This window comes from Octodon degus, unplaced genomic scaffold, assembly GCF_000260255.1.
Source record: "Octodon degus isolate 3935 unplaced genomic scaffold, OctDeg1.0 scaffold00072, whole genome shotgun sequence".
Classification (NCBI taxonomy): Eukaryota; Metazoa; Chordata; class Mammalia; order Rodentia; family Octodontidae; genus Octodon; species Octodon degus.
This window is the reverse complement of record NW_004524648.1, coordinates 2,921,278-2,942,617: the sequence shown is the minus strand read 5'-3', so window position 1 is coordinate 2,942,617 and position 21,340 is coordinate 2,921,278. Positions and strand designations below refer to the sequence as shown.

The 21,340-nt window shown below is 49.0% G+C and overlaps 1 protein-coding gene across 4 annotated transcripts in view; it reads left to right on the top strand.

The window, feature by feature from the left end:
- The window catches only part of Abr (active BCR-related), a 215,560-nt gene that overhangs the window by 136,113 nt on the left and 58,107 nt on the right, over positions 1-21,340 (top strand). For all 4 annotated transcript variants that reach the window (XM_023720040.1, XM_004635365.2, XM_012515638.2 and 1 more), the window contains 3 exons: positions 7,241-7,426; positions 14,205-14,312; positions 17,466-17,526. In XM_023720040.1, coding sequence (XP_023575808.1) covers positions 7,241-7,426; positions 14,205-14,312; positions 17,466-17,526 — 355 coding nt within the window. The remainder of the gene's footprint in view (positions 1-7,240; positions 7,427-14,204; positions 14,313-17,465; positions 17,527-21,340) is intronic.

Sequence of the window (21,340 nt, the reverse complement as noted above, 5' to 3'; positions counted from 1 at the left end):
TTGCTAGGGAAGCGCTTATTCCACTGAGCCATCTCCCCGGCCCTACTCTTTCAGTTTCTTACACTAGGGAGACAATATGTTAACACATGCAAGTCTGATTTATTTCCCTTTTGTGTATGGTCTCTAATTGAATCCATTCACCTATAAAAGCCTGAAGTTTTTCTTTATAGCTGAGTAGTACTCCATTATATAAAAATACCACATCTTTTTTATCCGTTCCTCAGTTGATGGCATTTGGGTTGTTTCCAAGATTTAGCTATAACACCTTGCGTTGATATAAACATGAGTACACTTATATCACTGTGGGATGATACTTTCAATTGTTTTGGAAAAATACCCAGGGACCAGGGTGATAGCTTGGCAATCTAAGCACCTGCCTGGCAAGCGCAAGGACCCAGGTTCAATCCCAGGTATTGCATGCTATGCTGGCCCCATGCCCACTTAGCTGGCCACCGAAGCCAGGCATGGTGGCACATGCCTGTAATCCCAGCACTGGGGAGGCTGAGACAGGAGGATCACTAGGAGTCTGAGCTGTGTAGCGAGACTCTATACCAAATAAATAAATATATAAATATTTTTTTTTAAAGAAGAAAGAAAAATACCCAGAAGAGGAAAATAGCTGGGTCTAATAAGACCTCTTATCCTAGGGTTTTTAAAATTGTTTTGGGCTTGCAAGCAGGTGCAGGGGCCAGGGGTTCGATCCCCAGGCCTGCTGTGCCAGCCCCACCCCTGGGGCACACTGAGATGGCAATTAAGACCAGGTGTGGTGGTGCACACCTGTAATCTCAGTTCTCGGAAGGCTGTCAACAGGTGGAGCACTACCAGTCTGATCTAGTATTGAAACCCTGAACACTATATAGACCCTTCCCTAAAATACAAAATAAACAAATAATTTTATATTTTTTATTTATTTTTGTTTTCTAATCCTAGTTTTTTTGAGGAATGTCCATATTGATTTCCACAGTGGTTGTTCCAATCTACACTCCCATCAACAGTGGCAAAGGGTTACTTTTTCCCCACAGCCCCACTAGCGTTTGTTATTGGTTGATTTCTTGATTATAGCCATTCTTTCTGAGGTGAGATGGGATCTCAGTGTTGTTTTAATTTGCATGTTGCTCAAATGACCAATACATTTTTTTCATGTATTTATTTGTTGTTTGTATTTCATCTGAGAAATGTATATTCATCTCAGTGCCCATTTTTTGATTGGGTCTTTGAATTTTGGGGGCCTGATTTTTTAAAATTCTTTTTTTTTTATGTTCTAGGTAGAAGTCCTTTGCCTAAAAGACATTTGGCTAAATTTTTCCCCCAATGTGTGGATTTTTTTTTTTTTAACTCAGTTGGTTCTTTCTTTCTTTTTTTTTTTTTCTTTTTTTTGATGGGCAAAAACTTTTCAGTACGATGAGATCCCACTTGTTGATTCTTTAAAGTATTTCCTGTGAAGTTTGGTTTTTGTTCATGAACTCTCTGACTACCTCTATGTCTTTAAGATTTTTACTTACTTTCTCCTCCAGTAGATTTAGTGTTTCTGTTTTAATATTTAGATATTTAATCCATTTTAACTCTAGGGCATGGTGATAAACATGGGTCTAGTTTTCAGCCTGTGGAAAGCTAGTTTTTCCAGTACCATTTATTAAAGAGGTTATCTTGCTTGCAGTGTGCATGCTTGGCCCCTTTGTCAAAGATAAGGTGTCTGAGTGTGTTTTTGAGCCAGCCCCCCCCAAAAAAAAAAAAAAATCCTTGGACTGGAGAGAGATCTCAGTGGCATAAATGTTTGCCTAGTATAAATGAGGGACAGTAAGAGATTAATAATGGTTAATAGCAGTATATGATGATATAAATGGCTATAGCAGTATATGATGATAAAAAGTATGTAAACTTGTTTTGTTTTGGTGGGTATTGGGGATTGAAGCCAGGGACTAGAATAGGCTTGAACTTGTGACCCTCCTGCCCCAGCTGCCCAGTGTTGAGATTACTGATATGCTTCACAGTGCCTGACATGCCATTCTTGAAGAGTTAAGTAAATCTTATTATTTCCAGTCTAGGTTTTACCACAGCTAACTGAAACTGTAGATGGGGAAGAACAGTGGCAATACCAGTGGCCTCTTCCTTCCTGAGTTGAGATCAGGTGATCATTTGGGACCGAGCATGATGCCAAGTAGTAAAGACACGCAAACATTAGCTGAAGGAAAGAGACAGGCAGACTGCCAGACTTACATGAAGCATACCTTATCCTGGGTTCTGCGAAGGGGTGCAGAGTAGCACCAAAAGAAGGGCCACGGCTGTTGCCACTAGCAGGATGTCTGAACAGAATCAGATTCCCTGGCTGTAAGTCTACTCTTGCCTACTGATTGGCTCTCAACCCTTAACAGGTAAATGAGCATTTGGGCCTCATTTCTCTTTTCAGTACACTGGGTGTACAAGGATTCTGTGAGTTTGTTCGTATAGCTTTTAGAATAGAACCTGAGTGCTCTATGGCACTGTTATTTTCCCCAATACTGATGGAGAAAGGCAAGGTAGAACCTTTTTGTTCTGCTGACGCTCCCTTTCCCTGAAGGAAGGGGAGGTGTCTGTCCTCTAGCCACTCCTAGCTTCTTACCTGCCTTCCTTGGGCCTCCTCTTTAAGGATTGCAACTCAAAAGGGCCAGGTAGTGCTTCCTCCCCTCCCAGTCCAACAGCTTATTCCCCAAAGGCACAAGTCTAAAGCCCTACTCCTCCTGAGATGCCCCAGGACAGGATCCTGCTTGGTTCTTACTGGAGCAAAGACTGAGGGAGAGCCGGAGGGGACCAATTCTGTGTCTGGAGGGCTCAGGAAGGGAGGTGGGGAGCCCCCACAGCTACAGCATAAAGATAAACCTCAGAGATAAGGAGTCCTCCCTCCTCCCTTACCTGGGAGCTTTCTCCCCTCAGCCTCCAAGGATGTGAGCCAGGCTGTTCTGGCTCAGGAAAAGAAACTGTCCCCTCAACATTTGCTCCCCCTCTGACCCCATTTGAATCCACAGCTCAGCTACTAATGTGCTTGTCTGATTTCCAGTTAATACTTCCTGGTATGCAAAGGACTGGGTGTGTGCGCCTCATACTCTACACATGTACATACAGGCAGATAGGAACAGGGACACCACACAGGAGGTTCTGGCCCTGGGTGCTGGCTCAGCCAGGTTTGGTAATCAAGAACCATCTGGCTTCCTGTTGGGCTCCTTGTAAGTGGGGGCTGAGGTGGAGACTAAGGAAGAAAGAGGAGACCAAATGCATTGTAATCCTGCCTCTCCCAGGCTCTGAGCTGTGGCAGGGGTTCTACACAGTGCCTGTGCTGGGACTACCAGGTTTGGGGCTGTTCGTTGCCTGTGGCATGTGGCACCTCTCAGCCACAAGGGCCACAACTGGCCCCGACTGGCTGTCCTAGGCTTTCATGTTGGCAGTTTGCTTGGAGTTCAGAGTCTGTCTATGTCTCAGCCTTCTTATCTGTAAAATAAGTTAATGATATCTCCTCCCTGGGCCACCAGGCCTTCTTGGATAGGAGGTGGAGGAAGTGGGCAAGTTTCTTTCCCCTGTGTGGAAAGGCCATTTGCTGGGGAACAAAGCCTGCATGGCTGTGGGAAGTCAGAACTGGTCCTACCACATCTTCCTGAAAAGTGCTCAGACAGGGAAATTGAGAGCCGGGGTTCGGGGGTTCTCTGTAAAATTCTCCCGAGGTGTAGTGACAGTCAAGCACTAGGCTTACAGGATAAGGGGGAGGGAAGAGTAACCCATAAGCTAGCTCCGGGGCAGAGCAGCAGGGCAGAGTTGAAGCTCTGAGAGATTCTCTGAGGCCTGCATGTGAGGCATTACTAGACAAAAATAACTGCTTTTAAGAACCAGGGGCAGCCCTTTCTATTCCCCTCCTGTGAAATTAGGAGTAAGAGCAAAGGTCCTCAATCTGCTGTGAGAACATCTAATGCCCCCAGTGTGGCCTGTCCATGTGACTGGCTGCTGGTGAGCGTCCTTTTCTTCCCCTTTTGTAGACGGAGTGGGAAGTTGAGGAGGAAGCAGAGCCGTGTTTGTGCCTTGTCTTTGTGTAGGTGGCAGATGAGTGCTTATTTCCCCAGCAGCTTCTGAGAAATTCTGTCCTCTTTGCCTTTCTGAGACTGTTCCCTCCTATTTCCTTTAATCTCTCCACCTTGGGGATACATCTAGACAGGAATAAGGATGAGTGAGTGGTTCTGGGACTCTGGGGGAATTTGAGCCCCTCTTCTGTGGGCTAGCTCTGTGTATTCTTCTGCCTGGGAGAGTGGTCTACCTTTCTCCTGCTTCCTTCTGTTTCCCCGCCCCCAGGTCCCCACCTGCTCAGATCTTCCCAACCTCCAAGACCCCAGTCCTGTCTATCTCCTGTGCACAGGAAGATAGATCTCCTGTGCACATGGAAGCACAGCCTTGGAACCACTTGGTTGGTAGTCGCAGTCCAGCCTAGGTCCTAGTCTGTCTCACGTCAACGACTAAGTAGTTTCCTTTGTGTTGGTCCATTTTATTCACAGTACAAAGTTCTCAGAAGCACAGATCATGGTTCATAGAAATAATCTCCTGAATATCAGATTGCCGTTGCTTCCCTGCCTAAAACCCTCCAGGAAAAACTGGGTTATTGCGTATTAAACTGCATGGTCAAAGCCACATATCTTCCCCTGCATGATTCCCACCCTACCCCCATGCCCCTTGATCCACCCAGTCTGGCCTCTGGCTCTTTTCCTCCACCTTCTAGTTGTATACTGGTGCTGACTTTCTTTAGCTTCTGACCAGGCATCAAGGAAATTGGCCTGGAATTTTTTTTTTTTAAAGATTTATTTATTTGATACAAGGTCTTATAGTGATCTTCCTGTCTCAGCCTCCCCAGTGCTGGGATTGCACGGGTGCGCCACCACATCTGGTTTCAGTGGCTGGCATGGCACGGGCTGGCATGGCATGCTGTGTCGGGGATTGAGCCTGGGTCCTTGCATTTGCCAGGCAGGCACATAGAGTGCCGAGCTACCTCCCCAGCCCAGGCCTGGAATCTTAGCACCACCACCCACCCCCACTGGCTTCCATGCTTCCATTTCAGAGTGGATTTCCCCACCTTGGAGTTTAGTCTGTCTCCTCACCTAGATCAGATGCCTCGTGGGGGCAGGGATTATGTGTGTTGCACAATACTGATTAGCCAAGTCTGGCCTCACGTTAGGCACTTGGTACCTTGTTTTCAGAGTGGATAGTAATAATAGTAACAGCTAAGCCAGGCATGATGGCACACACCTCTACTCCTAGCGGTTAAGAGGCTGAGGCAGAAGGATCACTGTGAGCTGGAAGTCAACCTGGGCTACGTCGTGTGTTGAAGGCCAGCCTGAACTGCATAGTGAACCTCTATCTCAAAAACAACAAAGTAGCAGCTAACATTGATTGCCTTCTGTGTACCAGGCACATACAGATATTTTATGCAAGATGAGATCTTTTGGTCTCCCCATTGGTTCTCCTGAAGGGTAATGCTATCCCATTTTTACAAATGGGGCTGCTGGTGATGCTAAGCCCAGAGATGGTAAGTGATTTAATCCATCCATAGCTGTTCAGTGCCAGAGTCGGAACTTGGACCCACACTACCTGGCCTTCTCTAGGGTGAATCCCATCTACTTCCAAGCAGCATTCAACGCTGAGTCACTTCTTTCTAATGCTGTGAGAGTTAGATGGAGAGGTTTTGCTTTTCTTTGCCTTGATCATTTTTCCTGGTAGAGTTTAGAGGACGGGGAAGCTGGGTGTTGAAGCCTTGTCTGGTCTGCATATTGAAGTAGAGGGGACTTACTTTTGTGGACACGGTTGGGCTCTGCCACCATCAGAGGGAAGACAAAGTGAAACTTGGCTAGGAGTCTGGCTGGCTCGAGGGAGGCAGCAATGGCTTTGGTCTCCCTCACTGTGGGTGTTCCCAGAAGCCCAGCATTTGAGTGGTCAGGTTGCCCATTCCCTGCTAGAATGCTTCTCTTGTCAGAAGGCTCACTCCCTCATCCTGTGAGACAGTGGAAGACAGCCCCAGTGAGCCCAAACCCGATTCCCAGCTTCTCATTCCTTGGGTCTGCAGAGTAGCAGACTGTTAAGGCATCTTTCCACAAGGGGCCTCCAGACAGAAGGAGGACATCAGCCAAAGCTGCAGGCTTCTTGCTCCCAGGAAGACATGCTCTCCCTTCCCATGCTTGACAAGTTTCCAGATTCTGTAGCCTACAGGGACTCTGTAGTGCAGTTTGGACATCTTTGGGGTTTTTCTGATTATGAAAGTAATACTTATCCTTTACAGGTGATTTATTTTTATTTATTCATTTATTTAGAGATGGAGTCTCACTGTAGTGCCCAAATTGATGTCGGGTTTCCATGCTCAAGTGATCCTTCTGCTGCAACCCCCTCAGTAGTTGGCACCCAGCTCTGTTGTAAGTGATTTAGAAAAGACGGAGGCTCACACCGGAGAAAGTGCACCCACACTCCATTATCCCGACAGTGCTGATGGATGAGCGTGAGGAGTCTGTCACCTCACCTTCCTGTTTGCAGGCCTGGCACAGTGCGGTGTAGACAAGCAGATGACAGATAGGTTTCACTTTCAAGTCAACTCAGGCATTGAGAAAGCGTCTGAGACTACCACCACGCGCAATGAGAAAGATCGTCATGGTCGCTTAGGAAAGTCTGCTGGGCCCAGACTTTGGGAGGTAGGAGGATGCCGTGGGGGTTACCGCCCTTTCTCCTTATGCTAGGTCATGGAAACCTGACTTATCAGTGAATCTGAGCTTGTCTTAAGTTTCTTCAAGACTCTGCCCCCTGAATCCTAGATCCACCTTCTGTTTCTTGAAAGGAAATAGCTAAGGTGTTGGGTTCCCAGGCTACCTTCCCTTCCTTTGAAGTGTGACCAGGCTGTTAGTGATTGGGAGGTGAGGCCATTGTGAAAGAGAGCCATGGATCCTATAAACAGACTAGTGAACTTAGGGACAGCTGTGGGGTGGGTGCTGTGAACTCAGCTGGGGGTGTTGGTGAGCTCTGGCCTCAGGGCCACCTTCTGGCTGTCGGGTTCCCTCTCCTCCTGTGTAGGGCCATGGTAGCAGCTCATAGATACCGCTGACATCTCAGGCACCTTGCCTTCCGTGGCCTTGTCTAGGCAAGATTGAGGCAACACAAAGTGCTAATGGTGCCAGAATTCGCCCTAGGCCTGCCAGAATTCTGATTTACTCACTGCCACCCCCACTCTTTCTTTCTCTTCCTTTCCCAGCCCATGAAACCCCTAAAGGCCACGGCCACCACCTCCCAGCCTGTGCTCACCATCCAGCAGATTGAAACCATCTTCTACAAGATCCAGGACATCTACGAAATCCACAAGGAGTTCTATGACAACCTCTGCCCCAAGGTGCAGCAGTGGGACAGCCAAGTCACCATGGGCCACCTCTTCCAGAAGCTGGTGAGTCTCCCATGAGAGAGCCCCCTCACATAGGGCCTGGAGCTGCTGGTGTCAGACGAGGGCTTTGTTTAGGAGAAGACCAGACTGGTCAGACCCAGCTTTCTTGGCATCCTTGAAGGCCTAGGTTACCCCAGGTTTGTTACCAGTACCTCTGCTTCATCAGCCATCTGGGCCCAAGGAATGAACCCCCTGCAACCCCCCTCCGTCCTGGGATGCCCTCACAGTGTGTCCAGGAATGGTGGAGATGTGGTCCGTGTATGTGGGTGCTCTTGAAGAGTGCTGCTGCTTTTGCTCCACAGAAGCTCCTTGTGCCTGTGCTGGAGTGAAGCCTCCCTCCTGGGCTTGGGCTACCCTCTCCCTCCAAGGACAGAGAGGCTGGGCAGCGGCAAAGACTGCTCACCCAAGACCTCAGGACTTCCCTACATCCCTATGCTTTCTCTGTAAGGTGGAGCAGTTGGATTGAGACTGCTCAGCTAATGGCATCTCCTGAGGTTCCCAGAGCAGGCCTAGCTCTATCTTCTGTTGTAGGGTGGGGGGAGGGTTTGAGGAGTAGAATGAAGGTACTGACTTAGTGATGGGAGATACTTGCAGAAATCTAATTTCCAGGGCCTCTACAACACATTCTACCTTGTTCTGCCTCCATGTCCTGTGGAAGACACCATGCCCAGGGCAGACCACACTCAGTTTTTCCCTGACATCTGCTATAACTTCTAACAACCCAGCAGGCACAAAGGAGTTTGGGAGCCAGGAACTGTTCTCCTGTTCCCTGGCTGTGAATGATTGGGAGAAAGGGGAATAACACCCTGCTTTTCCTGTCCTGCCTTGAGACTAGCTGAACGGACAGGGATTTGTGTTTCTCAGCCTGAAGGAGACTCCTACTTGGAGTTCAAACTGACCTCACTGCCATTGACATTATCTGCTATTGTTCCCCCCTGTGCCTAGGTGAGGGTCTTAGACTCCCGCTTGGCCCCACCACCTCCCCAGCTTGAGCTACTTCCTCTTCCTTCTCCCTTACTCCCATATCCCAAAGAATTTACTTTTCTTCCCTGCCCTCTTCCCCTCCCTCCCTCTTTTCTCCTCTCCTCCTCCCCTTCTCCCTTTTTGTGGGGATGGAACCCAAGGCCTAGCACATGGCAGGCAAGTACAACCCCAGCCCTTTGAGTCCACTTCTTCACTGTCCTTCATAGCCACCTACTTGACCCCTTCCCTTCTGGTGCTCTCCCTCTTACGTCCACTGACCCTCTTCTGGACCCTTGCCATGGCTGCAGCCCTGCCTTGGGACCTGCTGTACACCTACTTCCTCTGCTAGCAGCAGGAAAGAGTTGCCTAAACCCTGACCAGACCTTGCTTCTTGAATCCTGCTTCTGTCCTGTCAGAGGCCCCCTGCTTGCCAATTGGCTGCAGGCCAGGCTCCAGAAATGGCTGTGAGACCCTTTGGATGCTGACCTTTGGCCTCTGGCTGTTACCTCCGCAACTGTCTATGTCCACTGATGCAGGACTTTCTCCATGCAGTTCATACTGTAGGCACTTGCTGACCTTTGCATACTTGTGGCTCCAGCTAGCCAGAATGGCCTTCCCTGTCCCACCTGGCTTCTCTTGGCCAGTTTCCAGTTTAGAAGTGACGTCTTCAGAGGAGGCTTCTCCACCCCTGTGCTATCTTGCAGGAGCACTTAGAACTGCCCGTCTTCCCAAAACCATAGGGACAAAATGTATTTGTACATTGCAGTGCTTCTCGTTAAATGCCCAGAACCAGCCCAGCAGTCAATATGTAAATGAATGAACGGACGGACGGACGGACGGACGGACCGACCGACCGACCGACTGACCAACTGACCAACCAACCATGACCTTGCCCATTAGATGTGGGGAGAGCCTGGACCTTGAGGGAGACATTTGTGTCCCTAGAGCCTAGTTTTGTTTGTTTTTTGTTTTAAGACCAGCAGTGTTGCGTGGACAAGCACATTATTTTTTAAATTTTTTTTAGCACAGCTTTTTTTTTTTTTTTTTTTTTTTTTAATGTATTTGGTACAAGGTCTCACTACGCAGCTCAGCTTGTAGTGATCCTCCTGTTTTCAGCCTCTTTGCTGGGAATACAGGCGTGTACCATTACACCCAGTCTCAGTTGCTCAGCTTGCCCAGGGGTAGGGCCAGGGTGGCCTGTGGTGCCAGGGGATCAAACCCTGGTCCCTGTGTGTGCCTAAGCAGATGCTTAATTCCCTGAGCTATCTCGCTGGCCCTTAGCACAGCTTTTTAAAAATTTTTTGGTACATTTTGGATATCCATGATGGCTACATCACCATAGGGAATTTGTACTTGTGTATAACATATCTTGATTTTTCTTTTTTCCCCAATCCTTTCCCTTCTCTTCAACTCCTCTTCCCCTCCTTATTTACAAAAGTTTTGTTTCCATTTTTTCCTTCTATTCTTTCTTCCTTTCCCTTCTTTCCTTTCCCCCTTCCCTCTCCCTTGTTCCCCTTCCCATGTGAACATTTTCTTCCTGTTTTTCATATTTGTTATACATTTTGGTCCTTCTTTATCCTTTTGGTTTCTCACACTAGAGAAACAATGCAATATTTAAATACATGTGTCCGATTTATTTCACTTAAGAGTATGGCCTCAAGGTGTATCCATTTACCTACAAATGTCTCAAGTTTATCCTTCTTTATAGCAGAGTAGTACTCCATTGTATAAAAAAAAACCATTGGTTGATGGGTGTTTGAGCTGTTTCCAAGATCTGGCTGTTACAAACAGTGCTGCTATAAACATGGGTGTGCATCTGTCACTGTCATAGCTTTTAGAGACAGGTCACCACTGGGTTTGAATCTCAGCTCTGCCACAGACAGATCCTGTGATTGAGCAGACTCCCCCAGCTCCCCGTGACTCAGGTTCCTCATCTGTGGAATGAGTAATGATAGTATTTACCAACCTGGCTTACTGGGAGTGAGTGAGTACCTGAAAAGTACTTGGAACAGGTTCTGCAGAGTTGTTAATTACAAATGCTCAACAGCCATTATCATCACTGCTATTGCTATTGTTATCAGCAGGGAAAGGTGTCCCAGAAGTAATGTCTCCAGGGAATACCACACTTCTGGTGGACCTAGGTGCTTCCCCCAGTGTATGGGCGATGAACAACCATTGTCCCTTTCTGGTCCCCGGAGTCTGAACTGATTGGCTCACAGGGCATCCTCTCCTCAGCACTCAGAAGTGCAAAAGACAGCAAACCATCGTGGGAGAGTGGGCAGCTAGGAGACAGAAGGGCAGAAAGGCTGTCCTTCATCACTGGGATCCCCTGCCCTCATCTCGGCTCCACAGGCCTGGTTGTGAATTTCCTTCCCAACTGCAGTGTCATAAACTGTTGTCTGAGCTCCTGGCTACAGGCTTGGCAGGGCCTGGGTGGAGCCAGGTCAGGCCAGGCATCTGGAGGCAGTTTATTTTCAGCTGAACTCTCTGGCTGTTTGATTATTCATTACCAAGAGAAGAGAATTAGCATCCCTGCTGTTTGTTTTATGACATCACTCCGGTGACAAACTGCTGTTTCCAGGCAACCTTTGCTTCCCAGTTAATGAACTTAGCAGGCTGGGCCTCCAGGCTGGCCAGCCCTAGGGTGACGGGAGATGGCAGTACCTATGACCCCTACACGGGTGGCTCCCACTCCTGGCCTCTGAGAGGGTATCACATCACCCCAGGCATCCAAGATTTACCCTTTGGATGGTAACAGGGGCCAAGAACCTTTTTCTAGAAGAAGACTATGATTTAGACTCTGGCATGAGAAGCAGCTATCTAGCACATCTCCTGTAGTGTGGGCCACTGATGGCCAGCACTCTTCTGCAAAAAGACACAGACTCCATCCCTTTTTGGCCTTTCTCCACGAGCTTTCTTCCTAGAAAGTTGAGCCCCTTGAGGGCTGAAACCTTCACTTGTTCTCAAACATCCAGGCTCTCACTCTGCTATCTAACTCCTCTGTCTCCTCCTCCTCCTGCCGGCTTCCACAAAGGACTCTGTCTCCTGAAAGTTTGAAACACTAGAATGCAAAGAGAGCAGAGTGGGCTGGAATGAGGTGCAGGGCCAGCACACTGTCCTCAGCACCTTGGCGGAAGCAAAAGGCTTTGAGGAAACCTGGCAACAGTATCACCCTTTGCTACATTATTGAACAAAAGTTTAAACTAGGAAATGAGAATAACATAGACAACTTTGTACAGTGTTAATAAGTGTAAAGCTTAGAAGATAAATGCCAAAATGCTTTTTTTTTTTTTTTGGTAGTACTTAGAATCTAACTTACAGCCTTGAGCATGGTAGGAAGTGTTCTACCACACAACTACATCCCCAAAGCCTGGCCAAATTTTCCAATCAGAGAAATAAAATATCACAGCCAGATGTGTTGGCACAAGCCTATAATCCCAGCATTCTGGGAATCTGAAGTAAGAGAATCACAAGCTCAAGCTCAGCCTGGGCAATTCAATGAGACCTGGTCTCAAAATAAAATTTAAAAAAAAAAAAAATTGACTGGAGAGGAAGCTCAGGGATAGAGTACTTGCCTAACATGCATAAGACCTGGGATTCAATTACCAGTACTACAAAAAATGACAGTAATAAAAAGTATTTTGGATGAAGGAGAAGTTTTCCCTCCCTTCCCTTTTTCTCTTGATGCTGCTGCTGGTAGGAACTTGGTGGGTAGCCTTATACCCTAAAGATTGTATTCTTATTATATACCTCTTTATTAGATTGCATATACTTCAAAGATGTGCGTATATTTATGTTACCTCTTGCCGTTCAGTCAGTGTTTGCTTTGAAATGTGTTGATGTTGTTATACATAAATCTAATTTATTCATCTTAACTGTATAGTTTGTCTGAGTTCCCGTATGGAGGAGCCTTGGTTTCTAGCCCCTCCACCACCAAGAAGAGGGAGGCAGTGAGAACCCTTGCTGACACGTTGTTAGGCACATACACACGCAGGCTTGTCAAGAGCAGTGGTATCCAGCTGAAGGAAATCGTAAGCTGCATGTATAATGTTAAATGTTCTAGCAGCACCCCTCTCCCCCGCCACACACACACTTTTGGTGCTAGGGATTGATGTGCCAAGGAAGCACTTAACCACTCAACTGTACCCCCAGCCCAGGTAACCACATTTTTTAAAAGTTGAGAATAGGGCTAGGGATGTACCTTGGTACACTGGATCTTAGCCAAAAGGCCGAGACACGATGGGATGTACCTTAGTGGTAGAGCACTTGCCTTATATGGCCAAGGCCCAGGGTTTGATCCCCAGTACCACAAAACAAAAACCCTGGTGAAGCCAGGTGCGTGGTGTGCACCTGCATTTCCACCCACTGGGGAGGTGTGTGAGCAGGAGGATCGCTTGAGCTAGGAATTTGGGTTCAGCGTGGGCAGCATGACAAGGCCATGCCTCAAAAATAATAATAATAATAAAAATAATAAAAAGCAGATGAAATTAACCTTAAGAATATATTTTATCTAGCCCAAAGATCCAAATACTGACATTTAATGTGGAATCCATATTAAAAACTAAGGGTGCAATTTAATTACATCCTCTTTTTACGTATGGGACTTTTAGTCTTACACTGGCCGTGGTGCAGTTGTTCAGTAAGCACATACAGCTTTCGGCTGTGGCATTGGACAGTGCAATGCTGTGATTTGGATTAGAAATTGATTTTAAGGCTGTGCCTATGGTCAGCTTTATTTACAAATTACTCTGCAAAGAATTGTACTGACTTTTTGCCTACAAATAGGCTTAAAAAGTTCATTTCCCCTGTGTTCTTGCCAACCTTTGAGAGCGTCAGACTTTTAAATTTTGACACTTCTAATGGGTGTGAAATAGTATTGCATTATAGCTTTAATTTGAATTTCCACCCTTTGATTCCTAAGAGGAAATACGTCTGTGCAGTCCAGAGAAGGCTTGCCCTAAATCATTTTTTGCCATAAATATTTGAGACATTAGTGAGGTTTGGTTTCCCCTCTTTCAAATTTTTTTTTGTTTGTTTGTTTGTTTGTTTTGTTTGAGACAGGGTCTATGTACTTCATGCTGACCTTGAATTCACTATGTAGCCCAGGCTGGCCTCAAACTTGTGGGATCCTCCTGCCTCAGCCTCTCCAGTGCTGGGATTACAGGCTTGTGCCACCACGCCCAGCTGGATTCCCTTTTTGCCGAAAGGAGTGATGGGATCTGCCCTGCCTCCTAGAGGAGGTAAGGCTCTCTGTGGTCACAAGCCAGGAGAAGCTGTGTTAGTTTCCAGGTGACATGCAGGAGTATAGTAAAGCAGGGGCTCCGGCTCCTTTCAGGCTAAGGAGATGGGGCCAGGTACCCAAGGGACCCATGAGAAGCGGGGCATTGAGCAGGCCTCATGTGCCCACCCCACTTCTCTCTCTCCCCTTGCTCTAATTCCATGGTGTGAAAGAGGTGTGAGGCATTAAGGGCCTTCAAACCCCAGAGACCTTCATGATGCTAAAGAAAGCCAAAAGCGATGTGTGAGTCTCTGGCATGCCAACAAAGCCTGCCTTGCTCTCCCACCACCTGGTACCCCCCCCCCTTGTTAACCTTATTGGCTGAGCCAGTTTCCATGGAAACTGTCAAGTTCAAAGGAATACCGTAATATGCTCATCCCTGCCTTTCCCCTCATTCCCAGTGAGCCCTTTGGAGATGAGTTAGAGGTTCTGAGTGCTAAGGGCGCTCTGGGAGCTCTGGTTCAGCTTTCATCCATTCATTAATGCTCTGCCCGTCCCACTCCCACTTTCCTCTCTCTGCATTCTGTCTCCTCTCTGCAGGCCAGCCAGCTTGGTGTGTACAAAGCATTCGTGGATAACTATAAAGTCGCTCTGGAAACAGCTGAGAAATGCAGCCAGTCCAACAACCAATTCCAGAAGATCTCAGAGGTAGGGAGCTCCCTGCACTGCCACCCCAGTGACCCTGAGCTTCAGGGGTGGCTTGGCACCCTTTAGCTTTTACCTGTCTCTTTCCTTACTTGGCAGTCAGGGAATCTGTTGCCCTGGTGTGTAACACATAGCCTGACATTTGCTTTTTATGCCTGACTTTTTCCTCTTAATATAAGAATATTGATTGTCTTGATTTTTTAAAAATTCCACTTATGGTTAGAAAAAAATAACACAGGGGAAGCCAAAAAAAAAAAAAAAAAAAAAAAAGAGTAAGAAAACAAAACAATAATTTCCCATGCCCTGGTGACATTGAGCAAGTCATTTCCCTTCTCAACCTTTTGTTCTGTAGAAAGAGCTACTGGCACTCGTTTGGCTCTTCAAACTTGCTTGATAAGAATTATTGTTTAAAATACAGATATCCACGAACACTCCCTGGAACCTGTGATTGCGAAGGCTTGAGGTGGGGCCTAGGAGTCTCTATTCTAACCAGCTGAGTAATTTTTACAATCAGGAAGATTTTAAAACTAGCCTGGGCTAGTTTTGTCTTTTAAAATCCTTGCCAAGTCTAAGATTCCACACTCTCACGAACAGTGAAACAGCGGGGGCCGCTTAAGGGGAGAGAAAGCCCTAGACCCTCTGGCCAGGGACATGGCTGTTCTTGCCAGTGCAGCTAAGCCTGTCTGCATGCTCCTGCAAGACACAGGTGTGGCATTGTCTGCCATTGGCACTTCTATCCTGGAAGTGGCAGGAAGGAGTGGTGCTCTCAGATCCTTCAAGAACACAGACTCAGGGATGGCCAAATAGCTCAGTGGATTAAAGTGCCTGCAAGCAGGCACAGGGGCCGGGGGCTCGATCCCCGAGGCCTGCCGTACCGGCCCCTGCACCCAGGACGCGCTGAGATGGCAATTGAGAATGGGTTTGGTGGCGCATGCCTGTAATCCCAGCTCTTGGGTAGCTATAAACAGGCAGATCACTAGGAGTGTGAACTAGTAGTGAGACCCTGAACACCCTGTAGACCCTTCCCTAAATACAAAAGAAGCAAAAAAAGAAAAAACAAAACAAAAACAAAAAACCTATAGACTCGCCCAGTCTTTATCCAAAATGACCCCAATTGATACCCCTATGCCATTGGCCTTGCAGAAAGCTCTCAGCTCCAAGCTCAGGGGAAGAGGACCTTTGTTTCTGAGGAGCTGGGGATATTTCTGCATTTTTGGAGGTCCTCTCTTTAAAGATTCTCTTGGCCCTTTTTTTTCCCCAACACAGCTTTAATGCTGGAAAAGTTAGTGAGCCACGTGTGTTGGAAATCCTGGTTATCCCCAAGTCTGAGTCAACTGAGAGGCCACACAGGAGCTGCCCAGATAAAAATGAAAATATCAGCTTGATTATTAGAAAAAGCTGGATTGGAACATGTGGGTTTGGATCAGTAGCCACGAGGGACTTGGTAGGCTTCTCCTCTGGAAGTCACATTGATTGGATATTGGCAGGAATAGGAAGCCACAAAGCACTCCCGACAGTGAAGGCAGAGCTTCCCCCGCTAACTCAAGGTGCAGAGAGAGGAAGCCTGAGCTTGGCTGCTTCTTCCAAGCCCATGGATCTGATGAGTCTCCCTTTGCCTGGGAAGACAGACTGAAGAGTGGGACAGTTCTTCTACTGAGGGATGGGGTCATGAGGCTAGAGAAGGAAACTTCCCCTCATGGCTTCTAGCCCTCCCTGGGAACAAATTGGACTCCTTTGATCAATGTTCAGTGTGGCCTTGCCGTGGCTTCCTGGGTGCCCGGGGTCAGTATGGCCCAGAGAGACTCCAGTGTGGGGTTTCCTCTTAGCCTGGGCTGGTTGCCTGTTCTCAGTGCGGGCAGAAGGCCCTGCACCCATTTGTAAGCCCCTCTCAGTGCCCATCTGTCCCAGAAGGCAGAGCTGGGCCCATGGCCCTTTGCCAGGTGGCTGCTCACCCTGACTCACTGGATGACGCCATTGCTTCCTGATGGCACTGCCACTTAATTACTGCAATTAGGCCCCTCTCTGCAGTAGGAGTGATTTCATACCTCTGGGCTACTCTGAAGGGGGGCGTGGAACAAAAGTCCCTCAAGCTGGGCATCTAGGCACCAGTGAATTAAAATACCAGTAGAGACTTTAACAGCCCCCCCCCCATACACACACACACACACACACACACACACACACACCAAGCTCAACCCCTGGGTGTTTTCTCTGTCAAGAAACAGCTACCAGAGTAGGAAATGACCTCCTGCTGCATGGGGTCCCCACCTCCCCCCAAGCAGAGCAGGCAGTATCACCTAGGTGCCTGACCTTGGCCTTAACTCACCCTCTGTCTCCTGGGGACACTGTCCCAGCTCTTGAGTGCTCGGCCTGCCAGTGGGGATTGCGTTTCAGCTCCAATTGCAGCTGCCCTCCTGTGTGTGAGAGCTGGGGCACTGCTTTCTCTAAAGCAGATAGAAGAGGTTTGACTGACCCTAGAGTGTTTCCAGCACTCACTCCAGGTCACTTGGTAGTGGCCTTGCTTCCTTTGTAGTTTCCTCTCTGGTGTCCAGCACAGACAGATGGTAGGAGTGTCAGTGGACTGGGGGCTGGGTGCGTCCCTCTTGCATGGGGTGCATGTAACCTAGACTGCCCTGTGGAGTGCAGCATTGTACCCTAGTCCCCCCTCCGCACCCAGATGTGCAGACCTTTCCTCCACAGCTTGAACACACTCATGCCCCAGGGACCCACTGGTACACCTGGTGCTTGTTCCTCAAACCCCGTCTGCCCTGGTCGATGTATGCATAATCTCTGAGTAGTGGCTGCTGGTGGAATCGCAGGGAGGTGGGGGCCTATTCCCGCCGTGGTCATTCTCAGAAGGGACTGCAGAGTTGCATGGACAGGTGTCAGGGTCTGTTGGAGCCCCATTACTACAGTGTTTGCTACAAACTGGTCCTGACGTGGTGCCGAGTCTCCCTTCTTCCCTGCACCCCAGCTGCTGGACTCAGGAGTCCCCAGGGAATCTAGGTGATGCAGCCGAGGCAAACAATGCAGGTCTCCTTTGTCTCCCTGTATTTGCGCTCCTGGCTTTCAGAGCTCCTGTCTGTGCCATGTTTGCAGTGGCAGAGGTGGCTAAGTGGACAAACCGGGTAATGATTCCTCTCCTCCCTCTGCTAGGAACTCAAAGTGAAGGGGCCCAAGGACTCCAAGGACAGCCACACGTCAGTCACCATGGAAGGTACTTTGGGGAATGGGCTGGATTATAGTCACCTTTCTTTGTCTGATTTTGTCAACTATGGAATGTGTGAACACAGTGTCCTCTCTGCTTTGTATGTGTGTGTATGTGTATGTGTGTGTGCGCACACGCGTGCGCGCAATTGATGAATCCAGCCTCTCCTCCCCAGGCAGTGGGCCAGCTACAAACGTGCTCCTCCTTAGGATGCCAGCAGGCACTCACTCCCTCCTCCCTCTCCTCCCTCCTCCTGCCTCTCCACGCGCTTCCCGCCCTCCCCCTTGCTGGAGGAGCACTCAGAAGGAAGCGGCTGCTTGATTGTAGAGGCTGTGCAGCCGCCACCAGCAAGGTGGCTGAGTGGCCGGACTGCTGAATTAAGCTGGGAGCTTGGAGCTGGGAGCGATGGCTGGACGCCCCTGCCGCAGGCACAGAGGCTGCCATGGAAATTCTCTTCATCATTCGCTTCTGCTGTAACTGCACCTATGGTAACCCAGGCACCCCTCCAAGGGAGGTGGTGTGCCTTAAACCAGCGGGAGGCTGGCTGGAGCGGGCTTAAATCCTGTGGCTAGCAGAATTTGGGGTTAACAGACGGGAGGCTGGGCAACTGGCTGGACCGATGTGCACTCTCCCCTTAGAACCAGCGGGGGTGGGGGGTTGCTCAAGGCAGGTTGGCTTTGAAATGAAGGGCCAGGCTGGAAAGGTCCATCTCTCCCCAACCCCCTCCCGAAGATCTGAGGATCTGTGGGGAACTGGTGGCTTTGCATATACATGAGAGGCTTTGAGCAACTTCCTGGAGAGGATGACAGGCTGTGTCTGTAGACAGGGTAACTGAGGCCAGGGAGAGGGTCATCGGGAGCCAGGCAGAGAGGGGCAGAGGGCCTGAATGCTAGCCATTTGAAGCAAGCAGGCACCAGCCTGGACTGGAGGGAGAAGTTGAGAGTTTCTTTGTTTCCAGAGAAAGGAGAGCAGGCTGAGAAGCTGTGTATTGTGTACACAGTACACAAGCTGGCTCCTCAGGACCCGCTGGGAGAGCAAGGAGCAGCTGGGAGGGGCAGGAAGAAACAGGGTTACTCCTGGGAGGTTTCCTTCCCACCTCCAGACACCTCTGAACCAAGGTCTCCACTCCGAAAGTTGGGTTTGCGAGGGGGTGTGGCAGGCTGCTGCTTTGTGAAGGTCACACACCCACCCCCCCGGTGGACTGAGCCAGAGCAGCCTCTGTGCAGCTTTCTTAGTTGGGTGGGTGTCAGGGCATTGGTCCTGGGGTAGGCGTGTGCTGTCAGCCTGGCTGTTGCTCACTGGCCTAGGCAGGGTGGTGTCTGGAAGCTGGCAGGCCTTCTCCAACACGAATGCCTTAGGGCTGATCTAAGCTGCCTGTGGCAGGGCATGGGGTGGAGGGTAAGGGTTGCCTCTGTGCCAGCTGCTGTGGGCCATGTGTTGTCAGAGCGGCAGGTGGCTGGTTTTAGGACCTTCCTCTTCCCTCCCACCAGGCCTTTTGTCTGTACCCTTTTCTGTCACTGCTTTCCCATCTCCGTGGTAACCTGGGGCTCCTCCTCAAAGGCTGAACTGAGGGGGGTGGTAATTTGCTAGAGGAGAGATGATGGATGAGGTTTCCTGGGCTCTTTCCCAGGGGCCCTGTGCTAGAAAGGCTGTGAGGGACCACTGTCCCCTCACCTTCCTGGGCTGTCCTGTGTCAAAGGCCACTTGGGATGGAGGCAACCTCAGGGACAGCAGTTGTGGGCAGTGGAGTTGAAGAGAAGGAGCCTGCCCGTCAGCTACCTGCCTGTTGGCTGATTCTGACTGGCTGTAGTCAAGAGCTGGACTTGGGCAGAGAGCAGAGGATAAATGCTGTTTTTGGACTGGCCTAGGAGTAGGCCAGGTCTTACCACTGCTTCCCTAAAAGGAAAGGAGAGGTCAACACTCCCCAAAAGGAAACTTAGTCTTGTTGTTGTTTGTGTTTGTGTTTTTGGCAGAACCGGGGATTGAACTCAGGCCCTTGAGCTTGCCAGGGAAGCTCTTATTCTACTGAACCATCTCCCCAGCCCTTGGAAACTTAGTCTTAGTGATCCAAGGCCCAGAGTTTGGGATTCCTCTGGTCCCTACAATGCCAACTTTGAAGTCAGCTTCAGAACAGAGAATGGGGAAGGGTGGAGCTGGCCCTTAAGGAAAGGCCCTCCGTCTTTCCCAGAACTCCCCTATAAGTCACTGACCTTTTATAGAAGTTGCCTCTCCTAAAGAAGTCTGCTCAGTGTTAAGAGCATGAGTGAACCAAAATTCAAAATCAGCTACCACTTATGAATTTGTGACTGTGAGCAAGTTATATAATGTCTCTGCCTCAGTTTCATCATCTATAAAATGGAACTAGTGAAAATCACTTCTTTTTAATCACAGAGTACAACATGCATAGCACCGTTAACTTAATGCTGTGGTCACAGAGCTCTGTATCATGTCCCAGACACTGCAGGCTCCTGCACCATTTTGCTTGGGGACAGAGTATATCCCCAGCAAACTGGAAAACAACCAGCTTGCTATTGGCAGTGGTCCTATAAAAGGTCAGTGACCTATAGGAGAGTTCTTGGAAAGATGGCTTTCCCTTAACGGCCGCTGCAGGTATTATTTGCACAGGTACTGGTCAGGGAAGACTTCCTGGAAGAGGCAGAGAGACAAGTGTGGCAGCTGTCAGATGGCAGGTGCCAGGCAGGACGACATAGGAGGAGGGGGACAGTGGGTGAAGTGGGTGCAGCAGGCGGTGGACTGGCCAAGGACAGGATGGCCACCCTGAATCTACAGAGAGAGCAGGCACGCAGAGGCAGGAAAGCTCAAGCCCTGGGGGCTACTCTTCTGGTTCCCTTGTATCAACCCACCCTAGGGCCTCTCCCTGTCCTTTCCTTTCCCCATTTTTCCTTCCAGCTGCACTCTTCGTATTCTGCCAAGGCTGGGGCTGCAGGACTCAGCCCCCACTCCCATCAGGTGGACTCTTGAGGTGACTGCAGGCGTATTAATAACCCCTCTGAAACCCAACCCGACATTTGTGCAGATCTCTGAGCTTAGTCAGAAACCTCTTCCTCCGGGGACCTGAGAGAGGGCTGGAGGAGCTGACAGTGCAGTGTCAGCTTTCCTGGGGGCTGGGACTCCAGGGCCCACCCTGGCAGATGTCTTTTGACCTTGTGCTGCCTGATAGGTCTCTAGGGTTATCCTGGGTGAATTTCCCCTGGAGATGGGCTGAGCCACAGGTGGGTGAGTGCCGTAAATGGCCTCGGAAAGGGCCCCCCATGAGCTGATGACAGCTCTACCCTCACTGTCCCACAATATCCCAAACCTGGTCATACCTCTTTCAGCTTCTGTGTCCCATGAAAGTCTCTAAGGATTACTAGATAGAAAAGGGTGTGTTCACAGAGGGTGTGTTTGCATAAAGCAGTGTTTTCAACCATTGCTATGTATCAGAATCAACAAAGGAGCTTTTTGAAAATGCTGTTCAGTGGCATAAGTGTCTGCCTGGCAAATTAAGGTCCCGGGTTTGATCCCCAGTTAAAAAAAAAAAAGAAAAGAAAAGCAAGAGAAAAGAAATGCTGCTATCCTGGTTTCACCCTGCAGAGTTTTGGGTTTAGCTAATGGGGTAGGATGGGAGGAGGTGGGGACATCTGTTTCTTTTAAGAGCTCCCCCAGTGATCCTAATGGGCAGCCAAGCAAAGACTACAGATAAGACTCTGGGCACACTGCTGAGACCACATCTTCTCCATAGTCAGCAGAGTGTGCCCTGAAGTGTCCGTTTCATAATTCACAGGTATTTGTATCTAGGGCTTCAGGGGCTCTGCTTTGGGGG